Source organism: Dysidea avara, chromosome 2 (genome assembly GCF_963678975.1).
Source record: "Dysidea avara chromosome 2, odDysAvar1.4, whole genome shotgun sequence".
Classification (NCBI taxonomy): domain Eukaryota; kingdom Metazoa; phylum Porifera; class Demospongiae; order Dictyoceratida; family Dysideidae; genus Dysidea; species Dysidea avara.
The window spans coordinates 51538303-51561451 of record NC_089273.1 but is presented as its reverse complement, the minus strand read 5'-3'; the positions used below and the strand labels follow the sequence as shown (position 1 = coordinate 51561451).

Genomic DNA, 23149 nt, shown 5'->3' with positions numbered 1-23149 from the left:
AGTCGGATAATACAATAACACTTCATATTTGGCAGGATCTGCAAAAGGTGTCTTATAGCCTTTCCAACTTCCCAAGTTTGAGTAATCATAATATAACTGCTCTTTCGTTTAGCCTATCACCTTCATAATACCCCAAGCAATAGTAGTATTCCAGGAGTATAATGTGACCAAAGTTCAAACCAGTATAGTATTCACAAGTAAAGATATGGGTAACCAAGTACATACAATCAAAAGGCTATTTAGGTCCCCTTTCACAGATCCGGTCACATATATTGCACTGTCTGCAGGCATGTCAAATTACAAGCCACATAGTGGACTGTAAAATAATGTAACTAATATCTACTTTCATAGGACACTAAAAACTAAAGTTTTAGTTTAGCTTAGACTACAACAAGTTTGATACTGAAATTTGATTGGCTGAAAACGTGGTCTCTAAATCTCGTAGAGCCACGGTCATGTCCAATAGAGACCACGCTCTGAGGCGATACGAAACACGATAGTTACGCGCCTGTAACATTGGCAACGCATGGGAATTTAAATGGCTAGTAACAGCCGTACTGAATTAGAGGGAGGTGTAATGGGCTTGTTTGTACTAATCAACACTACATTACTTGCTTACAAGCAGCTGTTAAGGCACAACAACAGCAACAATGAGTTGTAGTCCACTCGCTGAGTCCAGTACTTCGATACATAGCACGCGCCTGTAACATTGGCAACGCATGGGCGTTTAAATGGGTAGCAACAGCCCCGCTGAGGTCCCGCCATGTCGGGAGGTGTAGAGGGCTTGTTTCTAGTAATTAGCCATACATTTCCTATTTACAAACAGCTGTCAACTCAAGGTACAATAACGAGTTGTAGTCTAAATAAGTTACACGTCAAGAACCACTGGGTTCTACGGGATTTAGAAAACCCTCAGGCCCTTAGTAGCGACCTCTCTGCGCTCAGGCGCTACAGCCCAGGGCCTTCGAGTTTTCTAAATCCCGTAGAACTCTGGTTCTTGACGTCTAACTATTATATAGATCAGGAGTGGGGTACTGACCTAGATGGATGTCAAAAATTAATGTATAATGTGCTCTTTCTAAGTGGTTTACACCTATGAGATGCCTCAAATTTTAGCTTTAGATTAGATAGAGTAAATGACTCAGTGACTGTTCTACGTATTATAATTTCGTGAACAGTTTGCAACAATTAGAAACTAAATTCCACATGTTACATAATCTACTGTTTTATTAAAGTGTGTGCAAAATTGGGTTGGTCGGGTCCGAACAAGAACTTCCCAAGTAGGTATGGGCTAATATTCCTAATTTTCCCTTCTACTGGTTTTCTTACTTTGCAATAAACTAATGAACCAGTATACTGCACCAAAGGCAAAAAATAAGCAATAAAATTAATTTGCTTTTGAAGATGATGTGTGACTCTTATATTTTGTTATCAGCTATGTTCTGCCCATTATAAAACGATACACATGAAAACAGTACAAGAAGCATCTCAACTGAAAATAAATCCAGTTGCTATGAAATACAGGTGATAGGTGTTAAAGGGAGTCACAAGGAATCCATATTGCATGCCTACTATGAATCAGCATCTTTGCATTGTCAGCAAAAAGAACTGGGTCACAAAGGAGGACAAAGGTAATATATGACCCAGTCTGAGAAAACCGGGCTTATCGCCTGTTTAAAAATATCGAGAAATGCCAGTTTTAATTATTTAGTGTGTTGTAGCTCGCCAATGATTGAAGCTATGTGTACCAAATTTTCACATGTTTAACCCCAATTCCTTACCTTCCAGAGCATCCTCTGAGCAAGTAGTCAACAACTAAGTTTCCCGCCATTTTAGATAGTTTTTAAGCCGAGGTTGACTGTATCAGGCGAGCTACAAATTGGGTGGCCCTGGAAGGCGGGCAAGACAGTGTTCAAAAATAGAAAGGGAAGGCCAAGGAATGAAATAGGCCAAGATTTGGGCCATTTAGGTCTGAAAACTGGCTAAACTGAAAGGAAATTCACAGCAGAGGTGCTCATTCAACACCACAGAGCTGTACAGCCACATACAGTCATCCCTAGGCTGACTAGAGCTCCATTAAGGCCCCACACCACACGTACGGATCGCCACTGGGCTTGGGAAAAGCAGCCAGCAAAACCAGACCACTCAAGTCTAGCTAGCTGATTTTGATTGTGGAATTAGATAGTTTATTCATGTAGCTTTGTGTCCTGGGTGAAAACTTGAATCTGCTGACATGGGCGATAAGACCGATTTTCTCAGACTGGGTCACATATGTCCATGATGTGTGCATTGTAGCTGCTGCAGTTGTTGAAAATGCATGTCTCTGGCTAAAGCAACATCAAATAGTGAAGAAATTAGCCTGTATCTAGTCATTAAGGCAGGTAAGCAGTCAGTCAGTCAGTTAGTCAGTCAATCAGTCAGTTAGGTAGCAGAAAATACTGTTAAATAGAAAATTAAGGGAATTTCATATAAAACTTTTTGGAGGAGCTTGGGGTTACACTAAAGATCTTTTTGGGCTTGGTTATGCCTAAGCAATACTGCCAAGGTGTCATGAAGGAAAATTGAGGCTGGTTTTAGGGTAATTTTTTTCCCAGAAAACCGTAACCATCATGATCCCTAAATGATAACTGATGACTAAAACAACACAGTAGAAATAAAGTTACCATTGTCGTGATCATTTCTTAGTTGGAATGGCAATCTTCTTAGTTGACATTAAGGAGTTAATGGAAAGCACTATGCCTTGATCGATTTGCCAGATCATGATGAGCAGAGTGAGAAAATCCCATCTCCATACCTTGTAAATGAGCACCAATAACTTGTTGCCTTTTCTTGGACCAACACACAACAAACAGGTGAATCTGATGATGTATCAGCATATTTGCCTGCCTGCCTGCCTGCCTCCCTTCCTTCCTTCCTTCCTTCCTTCCTTCCTTCCTTCCTACCTACCAGACCACAGTCACAAGACTGGAGACCAAACGAAGCAGCACATGGCCACTCACCAGTGGCATGTGCCCTTTGGGGTTCTGTGTTGCTCTCTGCATCTTGTGTTGCCTTTTAACTTCAATCATGCTGGTCGTTGTCTTCTTCATGCAACAAAACCATATTGAGGCATATGTGTGCATTCCATATCATTACTTCCCTTGAGCAGCATAATTAGATGCCAAAAAAGTTTTTAAAGCAGTTACACTACTGTAAAGAGTGCTGGACACCTGGTAGACACCTGCAACTTCACGGTAGGTAAGCTCATTAGTGATCGTCGTTGATTAATAACGACCAAGCTAGGAGGCGACATCCTAATAAGAAATGAATAAAGAACAGTGACCTAATCCCTTCATATATGAGAGGCTGAATCCACCAGACATCTAATGCAGACGTCACCGTAATAATTATATAGAACAGTTACACATGTATATGTATATAGCTTTATGCTGTAACAAAAACTAAATAAATTTAGTATAATTAACATCATTTTAAAAAATGAAATATATAGGGATCCAAGCGATGAAAAGCAGTGAAATAAGAGATGAATAATAGTATTTAATTGTAATTTAATTTAATTTTAATTATGAAGGACTCAAGATGAGTGTAAACGCATATCAAGTTTATAACTAAAAATTCTCATGTTACAATGTTCTCTGGCAATGAGTTCCATACATGTATTACAGCATAGCTAGGGGGGAAAGTCCCTACTCTTTTGCACTGAACTTATAACATGATAGAGCTATGCTGTACTACCATCATTCATCTCTTGTTTCACTACGTTTTATTGATTTAATCCCTACTTCATTTTAAAACTAATAATAATACATGTTTTGTTTTATTGGTTTGAGGTTAGTACCAAAGCAATTAAAATGTACTTAAAATTTTATGTAGCAGGCTTGTGTTTATTAAGTTTATTTCAATACATTTTTAACAAGATAGCAATTGCAAAAAGAAGTGGTTTTTACACACGTATGCCTGAGGGGTCATCAGTCCACAGTTCAACATTGATGATATCTGGCCTAATGTGAAGGCAAGCTAAATGCTAGTACACCAGAGTAAAACATCGTTAATAGTTACTAGTGTTATCCAGCTCTTCAGCCAGTGCTGGGGGTGGAAAAGTAGCCCTGTAGAAGACTCCTACCCATGGAGCCAATTAAACAATTAAATCAGTTAGTATGTGTATGAAATAGAGTGAATTTCTCATTGTGTCGAAAGACGCACTCCATTCCATACCATTTGACCTGGCCTGCTGTGAGGGTCAATTACCTTAATCAACAACATGGATGTGGATAACTTGCTGGAAGGAATTGTGAATGCCTTGGTTTCTTTGGTGCGTAACATTGACCCTTCGATATTTTTGAACTCCAATGATACGGCCGACGATCAGCAGACTATTATAATCCACACAAAAACAGCCAAGCTATGAAAAAATGTAGCGGGCCGTGCAGCCTTAAAAAGCCTGGGTGAAAAAAGTTGTGAAATCAAAAGTGGCGGCCAAGAAATTGCTGCAATGATGTTAATGGTAAAAAAATTTAATTATGCACACAGCCATTATTAAAATTTTTTAACATTAACTTCATTGCAGCCATTTCTTGGCCACCACCTTTGATTTCACAACTTTTTTCATCCAGGCTTTTTAAGGCCGCACCACTTTTTAACAGCTTGGCTGTTTTTGTGTGGATTTCATTTCTTTTTGTACTTCATAAGGCCCCAAACCAGCCTATGGCTGACTTTGAGGTTTGTTTTACTTCTATATAGAGACAATGATGATAGTGTATTAAAAATTATAAACTTAAAAATGAAGTAGGGATCCAAGCGGTAAAAAGTATTGAAACAAGAGGTGAACGATAGTAGCTATTACAGCATAGCTCAGTAGAAAATCCCTACTTTGGCATGGCATATAGCAATTATTTTGTGTACAATTGCAAAGTAGGGATTTTCCACCAAGCTATGCTGTAATAGCTACTCTCGTTCACCTCTTGTTTCATTACTTTTTACTGCTTGGATTCCTTCTTCATTTTTAAATTTTAAAATTTTAATATACTAGTTTGTTAAATTTTTGTTAAAGCATACAGCTAGCTATAAACATGTGACTGTTCTATTAGGGTGACTGCTGTATTAGAGTATCTAATCCAAAACAGCCAAGCTGTAAAAAAAGTGTGCGGCCCTCAGAAAGGCTATGGTGAAAAAAGATGTGAAATCCAAGGTGGCGGCCAAGAAATGGCTGTGATGGTAGGTTAATGGTAAAAATTTTAATAACGACAATTCAGGTGAATTTTTGTGCCAATTGACCAAGCGGCACCAAAATTCACCTGAATTGTTGTTATTAAAATTTTTACCATTAACCTACCATCACAGCCATTTCTTGGCCGCCACCTTGGATTTCACATCTTTTTTTCACCATAGCCTTTCTGAGGGCCGCACACTTTTTTTACAGCTTGGCTGTTTTGGATTAGATTTCATTTCTTTTTGTATTTGTATACCCCAAAGCCGGCCTATGGCCAGCTTTGGGACTTTTTTAACCTATGTTTTTTTCTTTACTACAGGAAGAAGAAAAGATGAAGTAGATGTACTTTAAATATTTTATCAGTAAATGTACAAATTATATATACTGTATAATACATATGTGACAGGATTTGCGAAAAGGGGTCTTCCACACACATCCAATTTGCCAACTTTGACAATTGATAACTTCAGATTGGAAAGAGCTATTGCCTTGAATTTTGGACAATGGTGAGCACCAATATAGCTGAATATGTGGTGAAATTGTCAGGTTACTATGTTACTTGAACACTGAGTTATGGTCTCCAAAGGTTACGGAATTGGATGTGTGTGGAAGACCCCTTTTCGCAAATCCGGTCACATAATATTATATTGATTACAGAAATCTCCATGGTGGTTTCTTTGTAACTGAACACTCTACAAGGTGACTTCTTCTAATTGCTCTCTCTACAGGGTGAATTGTTTGTAGCTGAACGATCTACAAGGTAACTTCTTCTAGCTGATCTCTCTACAGGTTGATGTGTTTGTAGCTGAATTCTGTATAGGTGATTTGTTTGCAGCTGAGCTCTTTACAGAATGGTTTCTTTGTAGCTGAACTCTCTAAAAGGTAACTTCTTCTAACTGATCTTTCTACAGGGCAATTTGTTTCTGGCAGAATTGTCTACAGGGTGATTTCTTTGCAGCTGAACTCTCTACATGGTGGTTTCTTTGTAGCTGAACTCTCTACAAGGTAATTTCTTCTAGCTGATCTCTCTACAGGGAGATTTGTTTGTAGCTGAACTATCTACAAGGTAACTTCTTATAGCTGATCTCTCTACAGGGTGATTTGTTCGTAGTTGAATTCTGTACAGGTGATTTGTTTGCAGCTGAGCTCTTTACAAAATGGTTTCTTTGTAGCTGAACTTTCTCCAAGGTAACTTCTTCTAACTGATCTTTCTACAGGGTGATTTGTTTGTAGCTGAACTATCTACAAGGTAATTTCTTCTAGCTGATCTCTCTACAGGGTGATTTGTTTGTAGCTGAATTCTGTACAAGTGATTTGTTTGCAGCTGAGCTCTTTACAGAATGGTTTCTTTGTAGCTGAACTCTCTACAGGGTGATTTGTTTGTAGCTGAAATCCCTACAAGGTAACTTCTTCTAGCTGATCTTTCTACAGGGCAATTTGTTTGTAGCTGAGTTCTCTACAGGGTGTTTGTTTGCAGCTGAATTCTCTACATGGTGATTTCTTTATAGCTGAACTCTCTACAAGGTGACTTCTTCTAGCTGATCTCTCTACAGGGTGATTTGTTTGTAACTGAACTCTCTACAGGTGATTTGTTTGTAGCTGAACTCTCTACAAGGCGATACTTCTAGGTGATCTCTCTACAGGATTCCTTGTTTCTAACTGAACTCTCAACAGGGTGATCTGTTCATAGCTGAACTTTCTACTGGGTGATTTGTTTGCAGCTGAACTCTCTAAATGGTGGTTTCTTTGTAGCTGAACTCTCTACAACGTGACTTCTTCTAGCTGAACTCTCTACAAGGTGACTTGTTTCTAGCTGATCTCTCTACAGGGCGACTTGTTTCTAGCTGAACTCTCTACAGGTGATTTGTTTGTAGCTGAACTCTCTACATGGTGGTTTCGTTGTAGCTGAACTCTCTATAAGTTAACTTCTTCTAGCTGATCTTTTTACACTGCATATTTGTTTGTAGCTGAGTTCTCTACAGGGTGATTTGTTTGCAGCTGAACTCTCTACATGGGAATTTCATTGTAGCTGAACTCTCTACAATGTGACTTCTTCTAGCTGAACTCTGTACAGGGTGACTTGTTTCTAGCTGAACTCTCTATAGGTGATTTGTTTGCAGCTGAACTCTCTACATGGTGGTTTCTTTGTAGCTGAACTCTCTACAAGGTAACTTCTTCTAGCCGATCTTTCTAAAAGGTGATTGAGTTTTTTGCAGCTGAACTCTTTACATGGTGGTTGCTTTGTAGCTGAACTCTCTAAAAGGTGACTTCTTCTAGCTGAACTCTCTACAGGATGATTTGTTTGCAGCTGAACTCTCTACGTGGTAGTTTCTTTGTAGCTGAACTCTCTACAATGTGACTTCTTCTAGCTGAACTCTCTACAGGGTGACTTGTTTTTAGCTGATCTCTCTACAGGGTGACTTGTTTCTAGCTGAACTCTCTACAGGTGATTTGTTTGTAGCTGAACTCTCTACATGGTGGTTTCGTTGTAGCTGAACTCTCTATAAGGTAACTTCTTCTAGCTGATCTTTTTACACTGCATATTTGTTTGTAGCTGAGTTCTCTACAGGGTGATTTGTTTGCAGCTGAACTCTCTACATGGGAGTTTCATTGTAGCTGAACTCTCTACAATGTGACTTCTTCTAGCTGAACTCTCTACAGGGTGACTTATTTCTAGCTGATCTCTCTACAGGGTGACTTGTTTCTAGCTGAACTCTCTACAGGTGATTTGTTTCTAGCTGAACTCTCTATAGGTGATTTGTTTGCAGCTGAACTCTCTACATGGTGGTTTCTTTGTAGCTGAACTCTCTACAAGGTAACTTCTTCTAGCCGATCTTTCTAAAAGGTGATTGAGTTTTTTGCAGCTGAACTCTTTACATGGTGGTTGCTTTGTAGCTGAACTCTCTAAAAGGTGACTTCTTCTAGCTGAACTCTCTACAGGATGATTTGTTTGCAGCTGAACTCTCTACGTGGTAGTTTCTTTGTAGCTGAACTCTCTACAATGTGACTTCTTCTAGCTGAACTCTCTACAGGGTGACTTGTTTTTAGCTGATCTCTCTACAGGGTGACTTGTTTCTAGCTGAACTCTCTACAGGTGATTTGTTTGCAGCTGAACTCTCTACATGGTGGTTTCTTTGTAGCTGAACTCTCTACAAGTTAACTTCCTCTAGCTGATCTTTCTACAGGGTGATTTGTTTGTAGCTGAATTCTCTACAGGGTAATTTATTTGCAGCTTAACTCTATACAAGGTGACTTCTTCTAGCTGAACTCTCTACAGAGTGATTGATTTTTTTTGCAACTGAACTCTCTACATGGTGGTTTCTTTGTAACTGAACTCTCTACAGGGTGATTTGTTTGTAGCTGAACTCTCTACAGGGTGATCTGTTCATAGCTGAACTCCCTATAAGGTAACTTCTTCTAGCTAATCTTTCTACAGGGCGATTTGTTTGTAGCTGAGTCCTCTACAGGGTGATTTGTTTGCAGCTGAACTCTACATGGTAGTTTCTTTGTAGCTCTACAATGTGACTTCTTCTAGCTGAACTCTCTACAAGGTGACTTGTTTCTAGCTGATCTCTCTACAGGGTGACTTGTTTCTAGCTTAACTCTCTACAGGTGATTTGTTTGCAGCTGAACTCTCTACATGGTTTATTTCTTTGTGACTGAACTCCCTGCAAGGTGACTTCTTCTAGCTGATCTCTCTACAGGGAGATTTATTTGTAGCTTAACTCTCTACAGGTGAATTGTTTACAGCTGAACTCTCTACATGATGGTTTCTATGTAGCTGAACTCTCTACAGGCCGATTTGTGTGTAGCTGAACTCTCTACATGATGGTTTCTTTGTAGCTGAACTCTCTACAAGGTGATTTCTTCTATAGCTGATCTTTCTACAGGGTGATTTGTTTGTAGTTGAACTCTCTACATGATAGTTTCTTCGTAGCTGAACTCTCTACAAGGTGATTTCTTCTATAGCTGATCTTTCTACAGGGTGATTTGTTTGTACCTGAACTATCTACATGATGATTTTCTTTGTAGCTGAACTCTCTACAAGGTAACTTCTTCTAGCTGATCTCTCTACAGGACAATTTGTTTGTACCTGAACTCTCGCACGATTGCTTCTTTGAAGCTGAACTCTCTACAAGGTGATTTCTTCTAGCTGATCTTTCTACAGGGTGATTTGTTTGTAGCAGAACTCTCTACAAGGAAACTTCTTCTAGCTGATCTCTCTACAGGGAGATTTATTTGTAGCTGAACTCTCTATACATGATTTGTTTGCAGCTGAATTCTCTACATGATGGTTTCTTTGTAGCTGAACTCTCTACAAGGTAACTTCTTCTAGCTGATCTCTTTACAGGGTGAATTGTTTGTAGCTGAACGATCTACAAGGTAACTTCTTCTAACTGATCTCTCTACAGGGTGATTTGTCTGTAGCTGAACTCTCTACAAGGAAACCTCTTTTAACTGAGCTCTGTACAGGGTGAATTGTTTGTAGCTGAACTATCTACAAGGTAACTTCTTCTAGCTGATCTCTCTACAGGATGATTTGTTTGTAGCTGAACTATCTACAAGGTAACTTCTTCTAGCTGATCTCTCTACAGGGTGATTTGTTTGTAGCTGAATTCTGTATAGGTGATTTGTTTGCAGCTGAGCTCTTTACAGAATGGTTTCTTTGTAGCTGAACTCTCTACAAGGTAACTTCTTCTAGCTGATGTATCTACAGGGTCACTAGTTTGTAGCTGAATTCTCTACATGGTGGTTTCTTTGTAACTGAACTATCTATAAGGTGACATCTTCTAGCTGATCTTTCAACAGGGTGATTTGTTTGTAACTGAACTCTCTACAAGAAAACTTCTTCTAACTGATGTCTGAACAGGGTGAATTGTTTGTAGCTGAACTCTCTACAGGGTGATTTGTTTGTAGCTGATCTCTATACAGGTTACTTATTTCTAACTGATCTCTTGAATTCTGTTCAGGGTGACTGCTCTATTAGGATGACTGCTCTATTAGAGTATCTCGATCTCGCACTTGCTGCACCAAGTTGGATTTCGTGTTATAACTCCGTGGCTTTAAGTCTGATTTTTCTACACCATTGAAGAGCCTTTCTAAGATGATAACTCCATCTGTACAGCGATTTTCAAAGCATTACCCCAAGTGGTTTATCTGGTAGGCGTGGCAAGCATAATAATAATAATAAATATAAAAAATAGCTAATCTTGATTGCGTAATTGTTACACACTGTTGATTTTTTCGCTGTATCTTCCTGGTTTTTAGTTCGATTTCTTTCAAACCACAAAAGGTTTGAGGTTCAATAGTTAACCTATTCACCCACCGATTTTCAGCTTCTTCCCATACGCGGTTTACCCTGTAGGCGTGACAACATATTGGTGTTATTTTTCGTGTATAATCGCTCATAACTCTTTGTCTGTTTATGGTATTCCAGCCAAAGTTGGTACCGAGATGCGCCTTTATACTCCCCTTCTGTGTGCCAAACTTCAAGGCAATCGGATAACGCGTTCGCGTTTTATAGCAGTTTTTGTAAGTGTGCGAAAAGAGGAAGAAAAATAAGAAGAAAAAAAACGAAGAAACTAAGCCAATTTTCGAAGTCGCATATCTCAGGAATGCCTGAAGTGATTTCGCTCAAATTTGGAATGTGGAGTACTGAAGTTGGAGGGAATGTACACAGCAAAATTTGTCTTGTTTCATCAAGGCAGCACAGAGCTACGGAGGTGCGAAAATTGCGTTTTCTTTCTTCCTGTCAATATACTCACGGGGTTGCGCGCCGGCTTCTTGGGCCGCACGACACACTACCGTGTGTCTTGATCTAATCCAAAACAGCCAAGCTGTTTAAAAAAGTGTGCGGCCCTCAGAAAGGCTATGGTGAAAAAAGATGTGAAATCCAAGGTGGCGGCCAAGAAATGGCTGTGATGGTAGGTTAATGGTAAAAATTTTAATAACGACAATTCAGGTGAATTTCTGTGCCACTTCACAAAATATACCTGAATTGTCATTATTAAAATTTTTACCATTAACCTACCATCACAGCCATTTCTTAGCCGCCACCTTGGATTTCACATCTTTTTTCACCATAGCCTTTCTGAGGGCCACACACCTTTCTTACAGCTTGACTGTTTTGGATTAGATTTCATTTCTTTTTGTATTTGTATACCCCAAAGCCGGCCTATGGCCAGCTTTGGGACTTTTTTAACCTATGCTTTTTTTCTTTACCACAGGAAGAAGAAAAGATGAAGTAGATGCACTTTAAAGATTTTATCAGTAAATGTACAAATTATATATATATAATACATAATATTATATTGATTACAGAAATCTCCATGGTGGTTTCTTTGTAACTGAACACTCTACAAGGTGACTTCTTCTAGATGCTCTCTCTACAGGGTGAATTGTTTGAAGCTGAACGATCTACAAGGTAACTTCTTCTAGCTGATGTCTCTACAAGGTCACTAGTTTGTAGCTGAGCTCTCTACATGGTGGTTTCTTTGTAACTGAACTCTCTACAAGGTGACCTCTTCTAGCTGATCTTTCTACAGTTTGATTTGTTTGAAGCTGAACTCTCTACAAAGAAACTTCTTCTAGCTGATCTCTCTACAGGGAGATTTGTTTGTAACTGAACTCTCTACATGATGGTTTCTTTGTAGCTGAACTCTCTGCAAGGTAACTTCTTCTATTGGTCTCTCCACAGGGCGATTTGTTTGTAGCTGAACTCTCTACATGGTGGTTTCTTTGTAGCTGAACTCTACAAGGTGATTTCTTCTAGCTGAACTATCTCTTTCCATAGTTGCATGAACTCCCTACAAAGTAACTTCTTCTAGCTGATCGCTCTACAGGGTGACTTGTGTGTAGCTGATCTCTATACAGGTTTCTTGTTTCTAGCTGATCTCTTGAATTCTCTTCAGGGTGACTGCTCTATTAGGATGACTGCTCTATTAGAGTATCTCGATCTCTCACTTGCTGCACCAAGTTGGATTTCGTGTTATAACTCCGTGGTTTTAAGTCTGATTCTTCTACACCCTTTCTAAGATGATTACTCCATCTGTACAACGATTTTCAAAGCATTACCCCAAGCGGTTTATCTGGTAGGCGTGGCAAGCAGTCGCTTTTTATTAGCTAATCTCGATTGCGTAATTGTTACACACTGTTGGTTTTTTCGTTGTATCTTCCTGTTTTTTAGCTCGACTTCTTTCAAACTAAAAAAGGTTTGAGGTTCAATAGTTAATCTATTCACCCACCGAGTTTCAGCTTCTTCCCATACGCGGTTTACCCTGTAGGCGTGACAACATATTGGTGTTATTTCTCGTGAATAATCGCTCATAACTCTTTGCCTGTTTATTGTATTCCAGCCAACGTTGGTACCGAGATGTGCCTTTATATCCCCCTTCTGTGTGCCAAATGTCAAGGCAATCGGATGTGGCATTTGCGTTTTATAACAGTTTTTGTAAGTGTGCGACAAGAAAAAGAAAAATAAGAACGAAAACGAAGAAACTGAGCCAATTTTTGAAGTCGCATATCTCGGGAACGCGCTAAGCAATTTCGCTCAAATTTGGAATGTGGAGTTCTGCAGTTGGAGGGAATGTCCACAGCAAAAATCGTCTTGTTTCATCAAGGAAGCACAGAGCTACGGAGGTGCGAAAATTACATTTTCTTTCTTCCTGTCAATATACTCACGGGTGCTACGCGCCGGCTTCTTGGGCCGCACGACACACTACCGTGTGTCTTGATCTCAAGTCAATCTGCAAAGTTGTGCGCTTGTCCAAACGGGGCGCGATCATCGTGATTTCGATCGATTATTAGAGTCAGCCTTCCAACTTGAAGGTGTGTGGTCACTGACTAGCTATTCCTTCACCTCGCGTAAAAAGGGTGTGTCATCGTGGTTTCAATCGATAGATTGACAATGTATAGAATAAAGAATTGGCTTGATTATTATTATTCGATCTTGTGACCTATCGTGGAGATACAGATAACTATCTAGTAACAGTACCTCAGTACAGTAGCATAGTCTAAGCGCCTTAAATAATCTTGTGGCGTCTATTACGCTGCAACACGGAAAATTAATGCCTCGATATGGATTCGTTATATTATGAAGAAGACAAGCAGCCTGATTGAAGATGAAAGAAGAGACAAGACGCAGAGGACCTACACTCATCGAAACCCCAAAAGGTACATCCCACTGGTGAGTTTGTTATTGTGGCGTAAAATGGTGGTTGTGCGCTGCCTCGTTTGGCCTGTAGCCTTGCGACTGTGGTCAGTCAGTGAGTGAGACAGTGAGGCTAAAATTCGAGTTTTGGCGATTTTAAAAAATTTTATATCTAGCCACCTGTAAGTGTTTTGTTGCATTTGATGCTGTTTTATGTATTATATGGACTAGTACTATTCCGTAACGGTGATTTTTTTGTCATGTAAAATGTCTCTAGGGTGATTTTTAAAGGCGGAATTTTGAGCAGCGCACGAAAGTTTCACTGCAATCCCTACTTAAACAGTACTACCGTACCATTCGATTATTGAAGACAGACTTATAAATGTATTTCATTTCATGATTTACCGAATTCAATATTATTTTGATAACATTATTGTGATACTCTAATAGAGCGCACATTTTTTGAGGATTTCTAATAGAACATACATAGATGTGTTCTAGAGCAATCTAGTACTTCTATTGGTAGATCTATGAAATTACAAACATTTGATTATAAGCAGATTTCAACTAGAAATTTTATTCATAAAGCAGAAATTAAGTGAGATGATCAGCCAAGGTAGCAGTGGTTCAGTGGTTAAGGATGCAGGTGATAGATATGGAGGTCCCTGGTTCGAACTCTGGTAAGTGTTTTTTCCCCAACATTTTTGCACACCTTTTTTACCCTGCGGTGACTGCTCTATTAGGGTATCTCGATCTCACAATTTTACACTTGCTTGATTTTTGCAATTTTGCTTTATAACTTTGTCGCTGTAACTAGTGATTTCCAACCAACCAATTATTCACACATATTTTTGCTACTCACCTTCAATAAATGTTTCACAAGCTGCCGTTCTAGTCAATGGTAGTCAGTGCTTCGTACTTCGTAATGCACTTTACTGGATTAAAATCATGCAGTATTTATTGAAATATGTCAAATCAAAGTTTGAGAAATAAAAATCCCCATAGGAATCCCATACAAATAATTGTGTACGTAATTCTAATTGGAAGAATACGGTACCGATGATAGCCAAAGTTTTCGAGTGTTTCCGCTTGAATCTATGGCAGATGAGGACGAAGAAAGTGTTCCTGGGCAAACCGTATATGCTGATTTCGATTTTTCTGTGTGTTTTTTGATTGGAGGATGATTGACGTTGGATTACGACGAAAATATGGCCCTTTTTAAGGTAAATCGCCATCTAACACTGTTCAGAATTCAGCATTACAATCACCCTGGGCTTCAAGGCATCCATCTGCATCAATGCAAGTATAGTTTGAAGGTGAGCAGTTTGTTGTCTTGTGCGGAATTTCAATATAAGGTTCAAGGTTGAGCATAATCTTTTCAGAAGTGGAGACTGGCATGTGATACCAGCCTTACATGGTTTCACACTTACCTAATGTTATATTCTGGTGCATTTACTGCTGTTTTGATCCAATTTATAGCAGCTTCAGTAATTGTAATTTTGGTCAGAAACTATTTATAATTTCTCTTTGTAGTATAGTGATGTCATTGTGTCGTATAATAATAATTATCCTTAGTGCTTAAAATGTGGCAAATAAGCCTGAACAGTGTCCAACAAATCTATTTTAATAATAATATTGGTCTTACATTTTGTTATCTGATTGTCATGTTCCCAAAGTATTTGTTAATTGTGACTTGTGATGCCATTACTTACTATGTTATATAATATTACTGATTTTTCTAGTTAGTTATCCCTGAAAATGCATTAGGTACCTGTGTATACTTAGTGTTACATAATACACACGGTTTTATTTGTGAATCACCTGCTTCATCCATGTAATATTGAGTGGTCAGTCTCAGGGCCAATGCAAGCACTACGGCCACTGCTGTAGCAGATTTTCACAGCCCAAGCCAGTCATGTGAGCCCAAGCCAGTCATTACAGCGCATGCCTAGCTAGGCTAATATAGCTACACACTAATAAGGTAGCTCCGTATAGTAGTTACGTCGTCATGACATACACTAATTTATATGTTTCTAGACAGACACTAACCATTCTAACCTTTAATGCAGTAAAAGGATGTGCAACCAACTACATGTTACCACTTGCTTATCCTCTATTATATTCATGCGTCTAATGATCGAAGCACGTGATGACCAGTGCCGGTGGACGTTCTTCCAGTTCTGCTGAAAGATAAGTTATTATTATTATTGGGGGTACAGGTGAGAAGGCAAAGCCTGTAAAAACCTGATCTATTGTATAAACAAAATTAGACTTTACAACATATAGAAAGGTAGTGTGACAGCTAGGGAAGTTACAAAAGTCAGTGTAAGTATGAAGCAATATCTTAAAATCAACTCTTGTAAATTGCTAAAATTGTGGTTTACAAACACTAAAAATTTGAAATTTTCCTGGGGGGAATGCCCCCCTAGAGGGGCTTGCTTTGCATGCCAGAGCGCTTCGCGGCACATTTGGCACTCATCGAGTTATGCTTCACACACTCATCACAATCCCTGAATCCAAACCTGGCTTGTTGCCTAACCAGCCACTGAGAGCTTCCACCGGGCCTGAGTCTACAAAGAAGTGGTCACTCTTGGGAGGTTTTACCTAGCTCATATGCTGTTCTCCATAAAATAGTTATGTGGTAAAAATTTCATGTCTTTATTAGTTTCCTATCTATATTTATGACACTTTGAATATTATGTTGGTGCCATGCGATATATGTAAAAAGCATTGAAAATACCATACACAAAAATCATTACACTGTCAACTTCTTTTGCTTATATCTGTTGATAGGAACCACTGATTGAGGTGGGGTTTGCACTAAAATGACCCTGAAAAATAGCACAATATTTGTCATACCAATGAATGCATGGAATGTTAATTATTTAATTTAGTTGGAAATCTCTACTGTAACTCTATTGCTATTCAAACTATCAAAAGGCACTGCTACGATGATCAGCCTATCTACACACCAGTTTTCAAGTTATTTCTATACCTGTAGCTGTGACAGAAGTTTGATCTTTTTTTACATGAATAAATGCTCATAACTCCTTGAATATTCCTCAGATTCACAACAAACGTGGCACTGTCACACGCTCTTCATCAGTGTCAAAGATTGAGGTAATCGAATTGCTCATTTGCATTTTATAGCAATTTTTGCAAAATGTGCGAAAAGAAATAGGAGCCCCCGTAGCCCCCGTATGGCATAAGGAAGAAGAAAAAACGAAGAAATTAAAACGAAATTTTGAACTCCCATATCTTCTCAAATAGCTGTTGCGATTTTAATCTAATTTGCTGTGTGGCGTACCCTACTGGGGGACAGCTATAATGCAAAATTGCTGTGTTTTAGAGAAGAGGCCATGGAGCTATGGACACATGAAAAAGCTGCTTTCTTTCTTCCGGTCAATATACTCACAGTGTGGTCACCGGCTTTCTTGACCGTATGAGTGTGTCTTGATATCAGTCACTGGTAACTCTAGTTTTCCAGTATGTAGCATGTTAGCAGGTTGAAAATGGTAGCAAGGGACAGTTTACATAGGTGCATAGCCCAGAGTAAAATGTTTGTGAGAATTTGAGATGATGTATATAAAAACCATTTGTAGACACCTGAAGGTGTTAAATGTGTGTGCTGTGTATAAAGGAATACACTATTTATGCAATGTGTTGTGTGTTTAAATATGTTTGACTGGTCATAGGTACTTCACTCGTGAGACAAGAGAGAGATATGGAGGTGGTGTGATCACACAGGAGTTCAATCTGACAAGAGCTTGGAATGAGAATAGAAATAATCGTCGTAACACAGTATCACCGTTAATGACCTCCATTAAAAACTTAACTGATAAATATGACAATATTGAAGGAACAGACATCTTGTCCACTGATAGTGAAACTAATCCAGACTTTTACCATTATAACCACATTCTTGTACCATATTGTAGTAGTGACCTGTGGCTTGGTAATGATGACCGATTTGGTAACAAGACATATTTTGAGTTTGATCCCAGTAATAACAAGACTATCCAGTTCACTTTTAGAGGTTTCACAATATTTCGTAGTGTTATCCGTGAAGCAATTAACAATACACGAGGTAGAGTGTTACTAGCAGGTTCCAGTGCTGGAGGTATTGGAGTGCTAAATCATGCTAAATGGGTGAAGGAATATTTACCAAATGCAAATATCAGGGTGTTTGCAGAGTCCTCGTGGTTTGTGAACTTTCATGACAATATTTATAACATCTTTACGGATTACTTGAATATCTCCAAAGATTCTAGAGGAGCTAATTTCAACATTACTGAATATGTTTTAGAGCAGGAGAGAACAAATGGGGATAATATGACCTCATTGTTTTCCTTAATACTTCATCACCCACCATGTAATTCTGTTGAATTGGGAACTCCATGTTGTATTTCTGCCCACTGTCTGGTTGCAAACTCTGAATACTACCCGAGTGATATACCAACATTTATGGCTCATAGCTTGTATGATGTGTATATCCTTGCTCAGTCTCTTAAAGGAGTTGAACCATATAACGCTCAAGAGAATTCTTTTGAACTTAATTTTGACCAGCATAATACAGAACCAATTGGATTAAATTTTAATTTCTTACAGATAATTGGAGAATATGGTGGAGTTATGAACAGTACTTTAGACATCACATCTCACCAATCACCTCATCTCAGTTTTTATGTTACTAGTTGTTTACAGCATATCTACTTAGCAACATCATCTCTATGGGGTGAAGATGATGATAATGAAACATTATTTGGGAGTGACTCGTTCGAGTTCAGTAATGATGTGTCTTCAATAAGGTCAGAGTTAGGCATGCGTACATTATGCCGGACTAATTTTTGGAATAATCAGTGGTAAAAAGAATCAGGAATAATTCCGGAATAATAGGGTAATCTTACAGAATAATTAATTAGAATTCACACATTTTCTGTGTAGTATTGCAGACAAACTTTTTCGTAAAAGAACATCCACAATCATTGCATACTAGCACAAAATCGGACAAGAAGATCGAGTTACTCTAATAGAGCAGTCACGTACCCTAATAGAACAGTCAGACAAGTTTAGTTTTTGACTGCTCTGTTAGAGTATCTCAATCTTTGGGTATAGTTTTTATGCTTGCAAGTGGTTATATTTTCAGCTGCAGAAGAATATCCATTTGACTTTTACAATTCCAGGAATTACTCCAGGAATATTTGGGAATAATTTTGGGAATAATAGGTGAATAAAAAAATAATTGCCAGAAAGAATAATAGGTAATTTAAAGCTAAAAGAATAATATACTCAAGCCTAGTCAAAGTCTTTATCAGTTAATTCTGGTGCCTTACATCAGTCTCGATGCGTCTTTAATGGTGAGGTGTCCTGGTCTAAAAGTGCATGCATTAGTACAGGACTATGGACAAGTGTCCTAATTATCCAGTCGTCTTATTAGGTCTAAATTCCAAATCTGTGTAAACTATTACAATAACTGTGTTCAAGATCCCTGATTATCAAGATATTCTTATTTGTGAGGTGTCCTGATTTCAGGGGTCTAAATGTGTGTTCACTAATACAAATGGGACCATGGACAAGTGTCCTGATTATCAAGACGTCGTTATTATTGAGGTGTCCTGATTTCAGGGGTCTAAAATTGGACTATGGACAAATGTCCTGATTATCAAAATTAATTATGGTTATCAAAAACTGAACTGGAACCATATTAGCTGGTTCATTTGTTCCTTGTAAGAGTTCTGTTTATACAAAGCCACTGGTACACTATTAATTTGAAGCCATTCATTAATATTATTGTTCTTGTTTTGGTATGTAATGAAGAAGCCAGATCACTGTGTGTTATATCTGTAAATACCTTGGGGCTAGTTATACAAAAGCCCTGCATGAATAGGTCAAAGTTAACTTTGGTTATCTATAGCCAGGTAAAAAGAAACAAACATGGGTTTAATACAATATAAACTACACAGTAATTAGATACTGTACATATTAGGTGCTGCTTTTGTTTGTAAACACCACGTGTAATTTGGCAAATTATAGCTAATAATCATTAACAATCATTGCTATTATCCATGCCTAAGTCTACATTGTGGTTTGGTGGAGGTTGTACACTGCTGCATACTCTTTTTATCCCATGACGCATTTGTCCATGATCCTCTTTCAGAAGCATTTGTGTTACACTTATTTTAAATTTCAAATGCACTGGGAAATTTTACAACATATTCACAGGCATACTGTCGAAAAAGGTCGCTGGAGTCGCTTCAAATTAACACCCTCATTGGAGAGGCCAAATGAAGGCACATCTATACGTCATGCTATTGGTATTTGGTTAAATACAGCTAATTCAACAAATCCAGTTCAATTCCGAGATGGATGTCACCTTACACATTGTAATGAGATGTGTCCTGAAGAAATTACATTTGCACAAGATGAATCATTTCTATGGCAATTTGGATTTGAAGTGTTTATTTATAGCCTTGTTACCTTGGTAACACTGATATGTTTCATAATTAAAACAGTGTTCTCTGTATGGCACTGGTGGTTGCTACATAAACAAAACCAGTTCTTGCACCGAGCCAGGGATGCTGAGAAAGCAAATGCTACTTATCAGGTGGGTATGTGTGTGTATGTGTGTGTGCGTGTGTGTGAGTGTGTGTGTGTGAGTGTGTGTGCGTTGTTTGTGTGTGTGTGTGCGTGCGTGCGTGCTTGCATGCGTGCGTGCGTGTGTGTGGTTGTGTGTGTGTGTGCCTGCATGCGCACACAAACTTTTTCATTCATGCACATGTGTTTGTATTTCGATTGTGTGTGCATTGCATGTTGACAGGACATTACATCATGCATATAGTCATTTTTCAACAGGATCAGTACATTGTAGCCACACCCTTTTATACAGCTTGACTGTTTTTGCATGGATAATCATTATGTAAAGTTTCATTTATGATTGTATGTTTGAAAATCTGCTATGTATCTACACACACATCATCATCAAACTGCAGTAGAATGAATGGATAGTCACACCAATACACTACACATTCACACCACAACTATGTCTCCATTGATGGTGATATTTCAAATTCATGGACTTTAGCCTTCCCAAGTTATACCAGATAGAAATGTTTAATATCCTGTATCTGTTTGATGTGTGCGTGCGTGCGTGCGTGCGTGCGTGCGTGCGTGCGTGCGTGCGTGCGTGCGTGCGTGCGTGCGTGCGTGCGTGCGTGCGTGCGTGCGTGTGTGTGTGTGTGCAGTGTATGTGCATGTACATGTGTAGTATGGGTATGTCTCTCTGTATGTGTATATTGTAACCAGCTGTACTGTGGGACAATGTAACTATGATTGCTCAATGGGTCTATCTACTATGTTAGTAAGATTTGAATGTGTCTAACAAAGGAGTGAACTATCGCGTGTGTACTGCTCATACAGAGTATTAGTGTGCCACCTGTTCATGTATGATGTATCCACAAGAAGTCTGTGTGGAACTTGAGTAATACATGTTTGTGAGGCATTGTACAGTATGTGAAACTTTACATATGCAAGCTGTATTAGTCAGGGCTCCAACCAAATTTTCCACCCGAAGATTAATTAGTTCCCATGCAAAAGAGGCTAGGTATACATGTAGAGTATAAAAAGTTGATGGCTGTGAATTGATGTGTGTTTGCTTGCAAAATGACTGACTAGCAGACTGACTCAGATCGACTGACTGACTGACTGACTGACTGACTGACTGACTGACTGACTGACTGACTGACTGACTGGCTGACTGACTGGACTGACTGGACTGACTGACTGACTGACTGACTGACCGACCGACCAACCGACCGACCAACCGACCGACCGACCGACCAACCAACCAATAATCAACTTGCTGACTCGCTGTGTCTTTGCTTCATGCATGCATGTGTGTCTCTGTCTATCAGTGTATTTGTCTAAGTGTTAATCAGTATTATCAAAATGTACTCTTTACGATTCCTTGCTCATGTGTACATAGTTTCCAGAGTGTGAGGACAAGCTGAAGATTTCTATAGCTTGTTTGGATCTTCGTTACTCAGTCCCCTTCAACCACAAGAAACACAAGGAGGCCAGTGCCTATGATGTTAAGCCTCTAGTACTACCCACCATCAATGCTGATGAGAGTGATGGTGATGAGGAGAACTCTTATGACGAGGATGAAGGCTATGAAGAAACAACTGATGAACCTGTCAATGATGGAATAGCAAGTGAGTGTCTATCTGTTTGTCTGTTCATGTATGTGTGTTAAAGCAAGAAGCTCCTAACATTGCTGTATTAATATATAGGTCTTGGGAAGACTTTTTTAATGTGCATTAGACCCTTTTTGTGGTGGATGTGGTGGATTTGGTGGATTTTGGAGGTGTCTAAGTTACTTAGACCCTTTTCATGTTTACTTAGACCTTTTTCATGTTTACTTGGACCCTTTTCATGTTTACTTGGACCCTTTTCATGTTTATTACGCGCACCTACACTGGTAGTGTTGGCAACGCATCGCCACCTGAAAATTAATTTTAAACAGGTAACAACAGGGTGGAGTAATGGCTTGTTTCTACTAATGAATGCTACATTTCTCTGTTAACAATGTTAAGGTACAACAACTACATAAAGGGTCTAAATAACTTTGACTTCAGACCACAGGGGTCTAAGTAATTTAGTAACCCTCAGGCCCTGTAGTAGCACCTTCACTTCGCTCAGATGCCACAACACAGGGCCATCGGGTTACTAAATTACTTAGACCCCTGCGGTCTGAAGTCTAACTATTACTTGTATCTAGCATGTGATTGGTTACATTTTAGTCGAGACAGCACGGTAGATTGCATTGCAGGTATGAACAAAGAGTGATAGTGTACGGGGATTGCCAAAATACTACTGTGCAATAATGTATAATATTATTTTGTGACTGAACTATACTAGAGAAACAGGTGTCTTGCTTGTGTTACTTAAGAGGAATTTCAAATTGATTTTAGTATGCTTAAAATCATAATGATGGTAAGGGGAGGGGCTGTAGCCCATGGCATTGGTATAGTGTCAGCATCCCGGAATAGTAATTACAAAGTGAAGAGTAAGCAGCAATACCTGCTTGTAGACTATACATGTATGTATTCAAGTAAAAAGAATATAATGTACTGTATTAGTGTCATAGTGTGACGCTAGGGAGAATGGGGGTCTGAAGTTAGCTAGCGTCATTATGATGTTAAGTGTACCAAAATCAGTTTGGAGATGTTCTTATAGTATTTGGCTGGTATCTTGTATATAGAAGGTAGACTTTAACTGTACACATAGTTAATTGTACGTAATGTGTAATACGTTATTGCTATATAGTTACTGCCCTGTATCATGTAAATATTATGTAACCCGTCTTTTCTGGGTGTAGTATGTGACCCGCTGAGCAAAAACTCGACGACTTGTTTGCATTTTTGTCAAACTTCATTTTTATGACTTTCATTGTCTAGAGGGAAAAATCAATGGGTCATATAGGTGCTGTACAAATTGATCGTTGTGTTCTTCTTGTTGTCTATCACTATATCTCTGAAAGCACTTACTGGATAAAGCTGAAACTTTGACAGACTGGGAAAAAGTTATATATAGGCACTTGTTTTGATCAATCATTAAGTCTCAAGTGCAATGGACTACAGAGTTGGGATTTGTGCCATTTTATTCACCATGAACTGGGGCATACATCAAGGTAGGAATGTATTGAATTTTCCAGCAAATAATTGGTAAGTAAAAGCAATTAACAAAATACTGGCATAATAGGTGTGGAGTGAATCTAATAATTGTAGAAACGA

The 23149-nt window shown here is 38.8% G+C and overlaps 1 protein-coding gene across 1 annotated transcript in view; it reads left to right on the top strand.

The window, feature by feature from the left end:
• LOC136247604 (uncharacterized) overlaps nucleotides 1-23149 on the top strand; it is a 41826-nt gene that overhangs the window by 2492 nt on the left and 16185 nt on the right. The window contains exons 2-4 of the mRNA XM_066039367.1: nucleotides 17054-18166; nucleotides 19581-19962; nucleotides 21340-21568. Of these exons, the coding sequence (XP_065895439.1) occupies nucleotides 17054-18166; nucleotides 19581-19962; nucleotides 21340-21568 (1724 nt within the window). The remainder of the gene's footprint in view (nucleotides 1-17053; nucleotides 18167-19580; nucleotides 19963-21339; nucleotides 21569-23149) is intronic.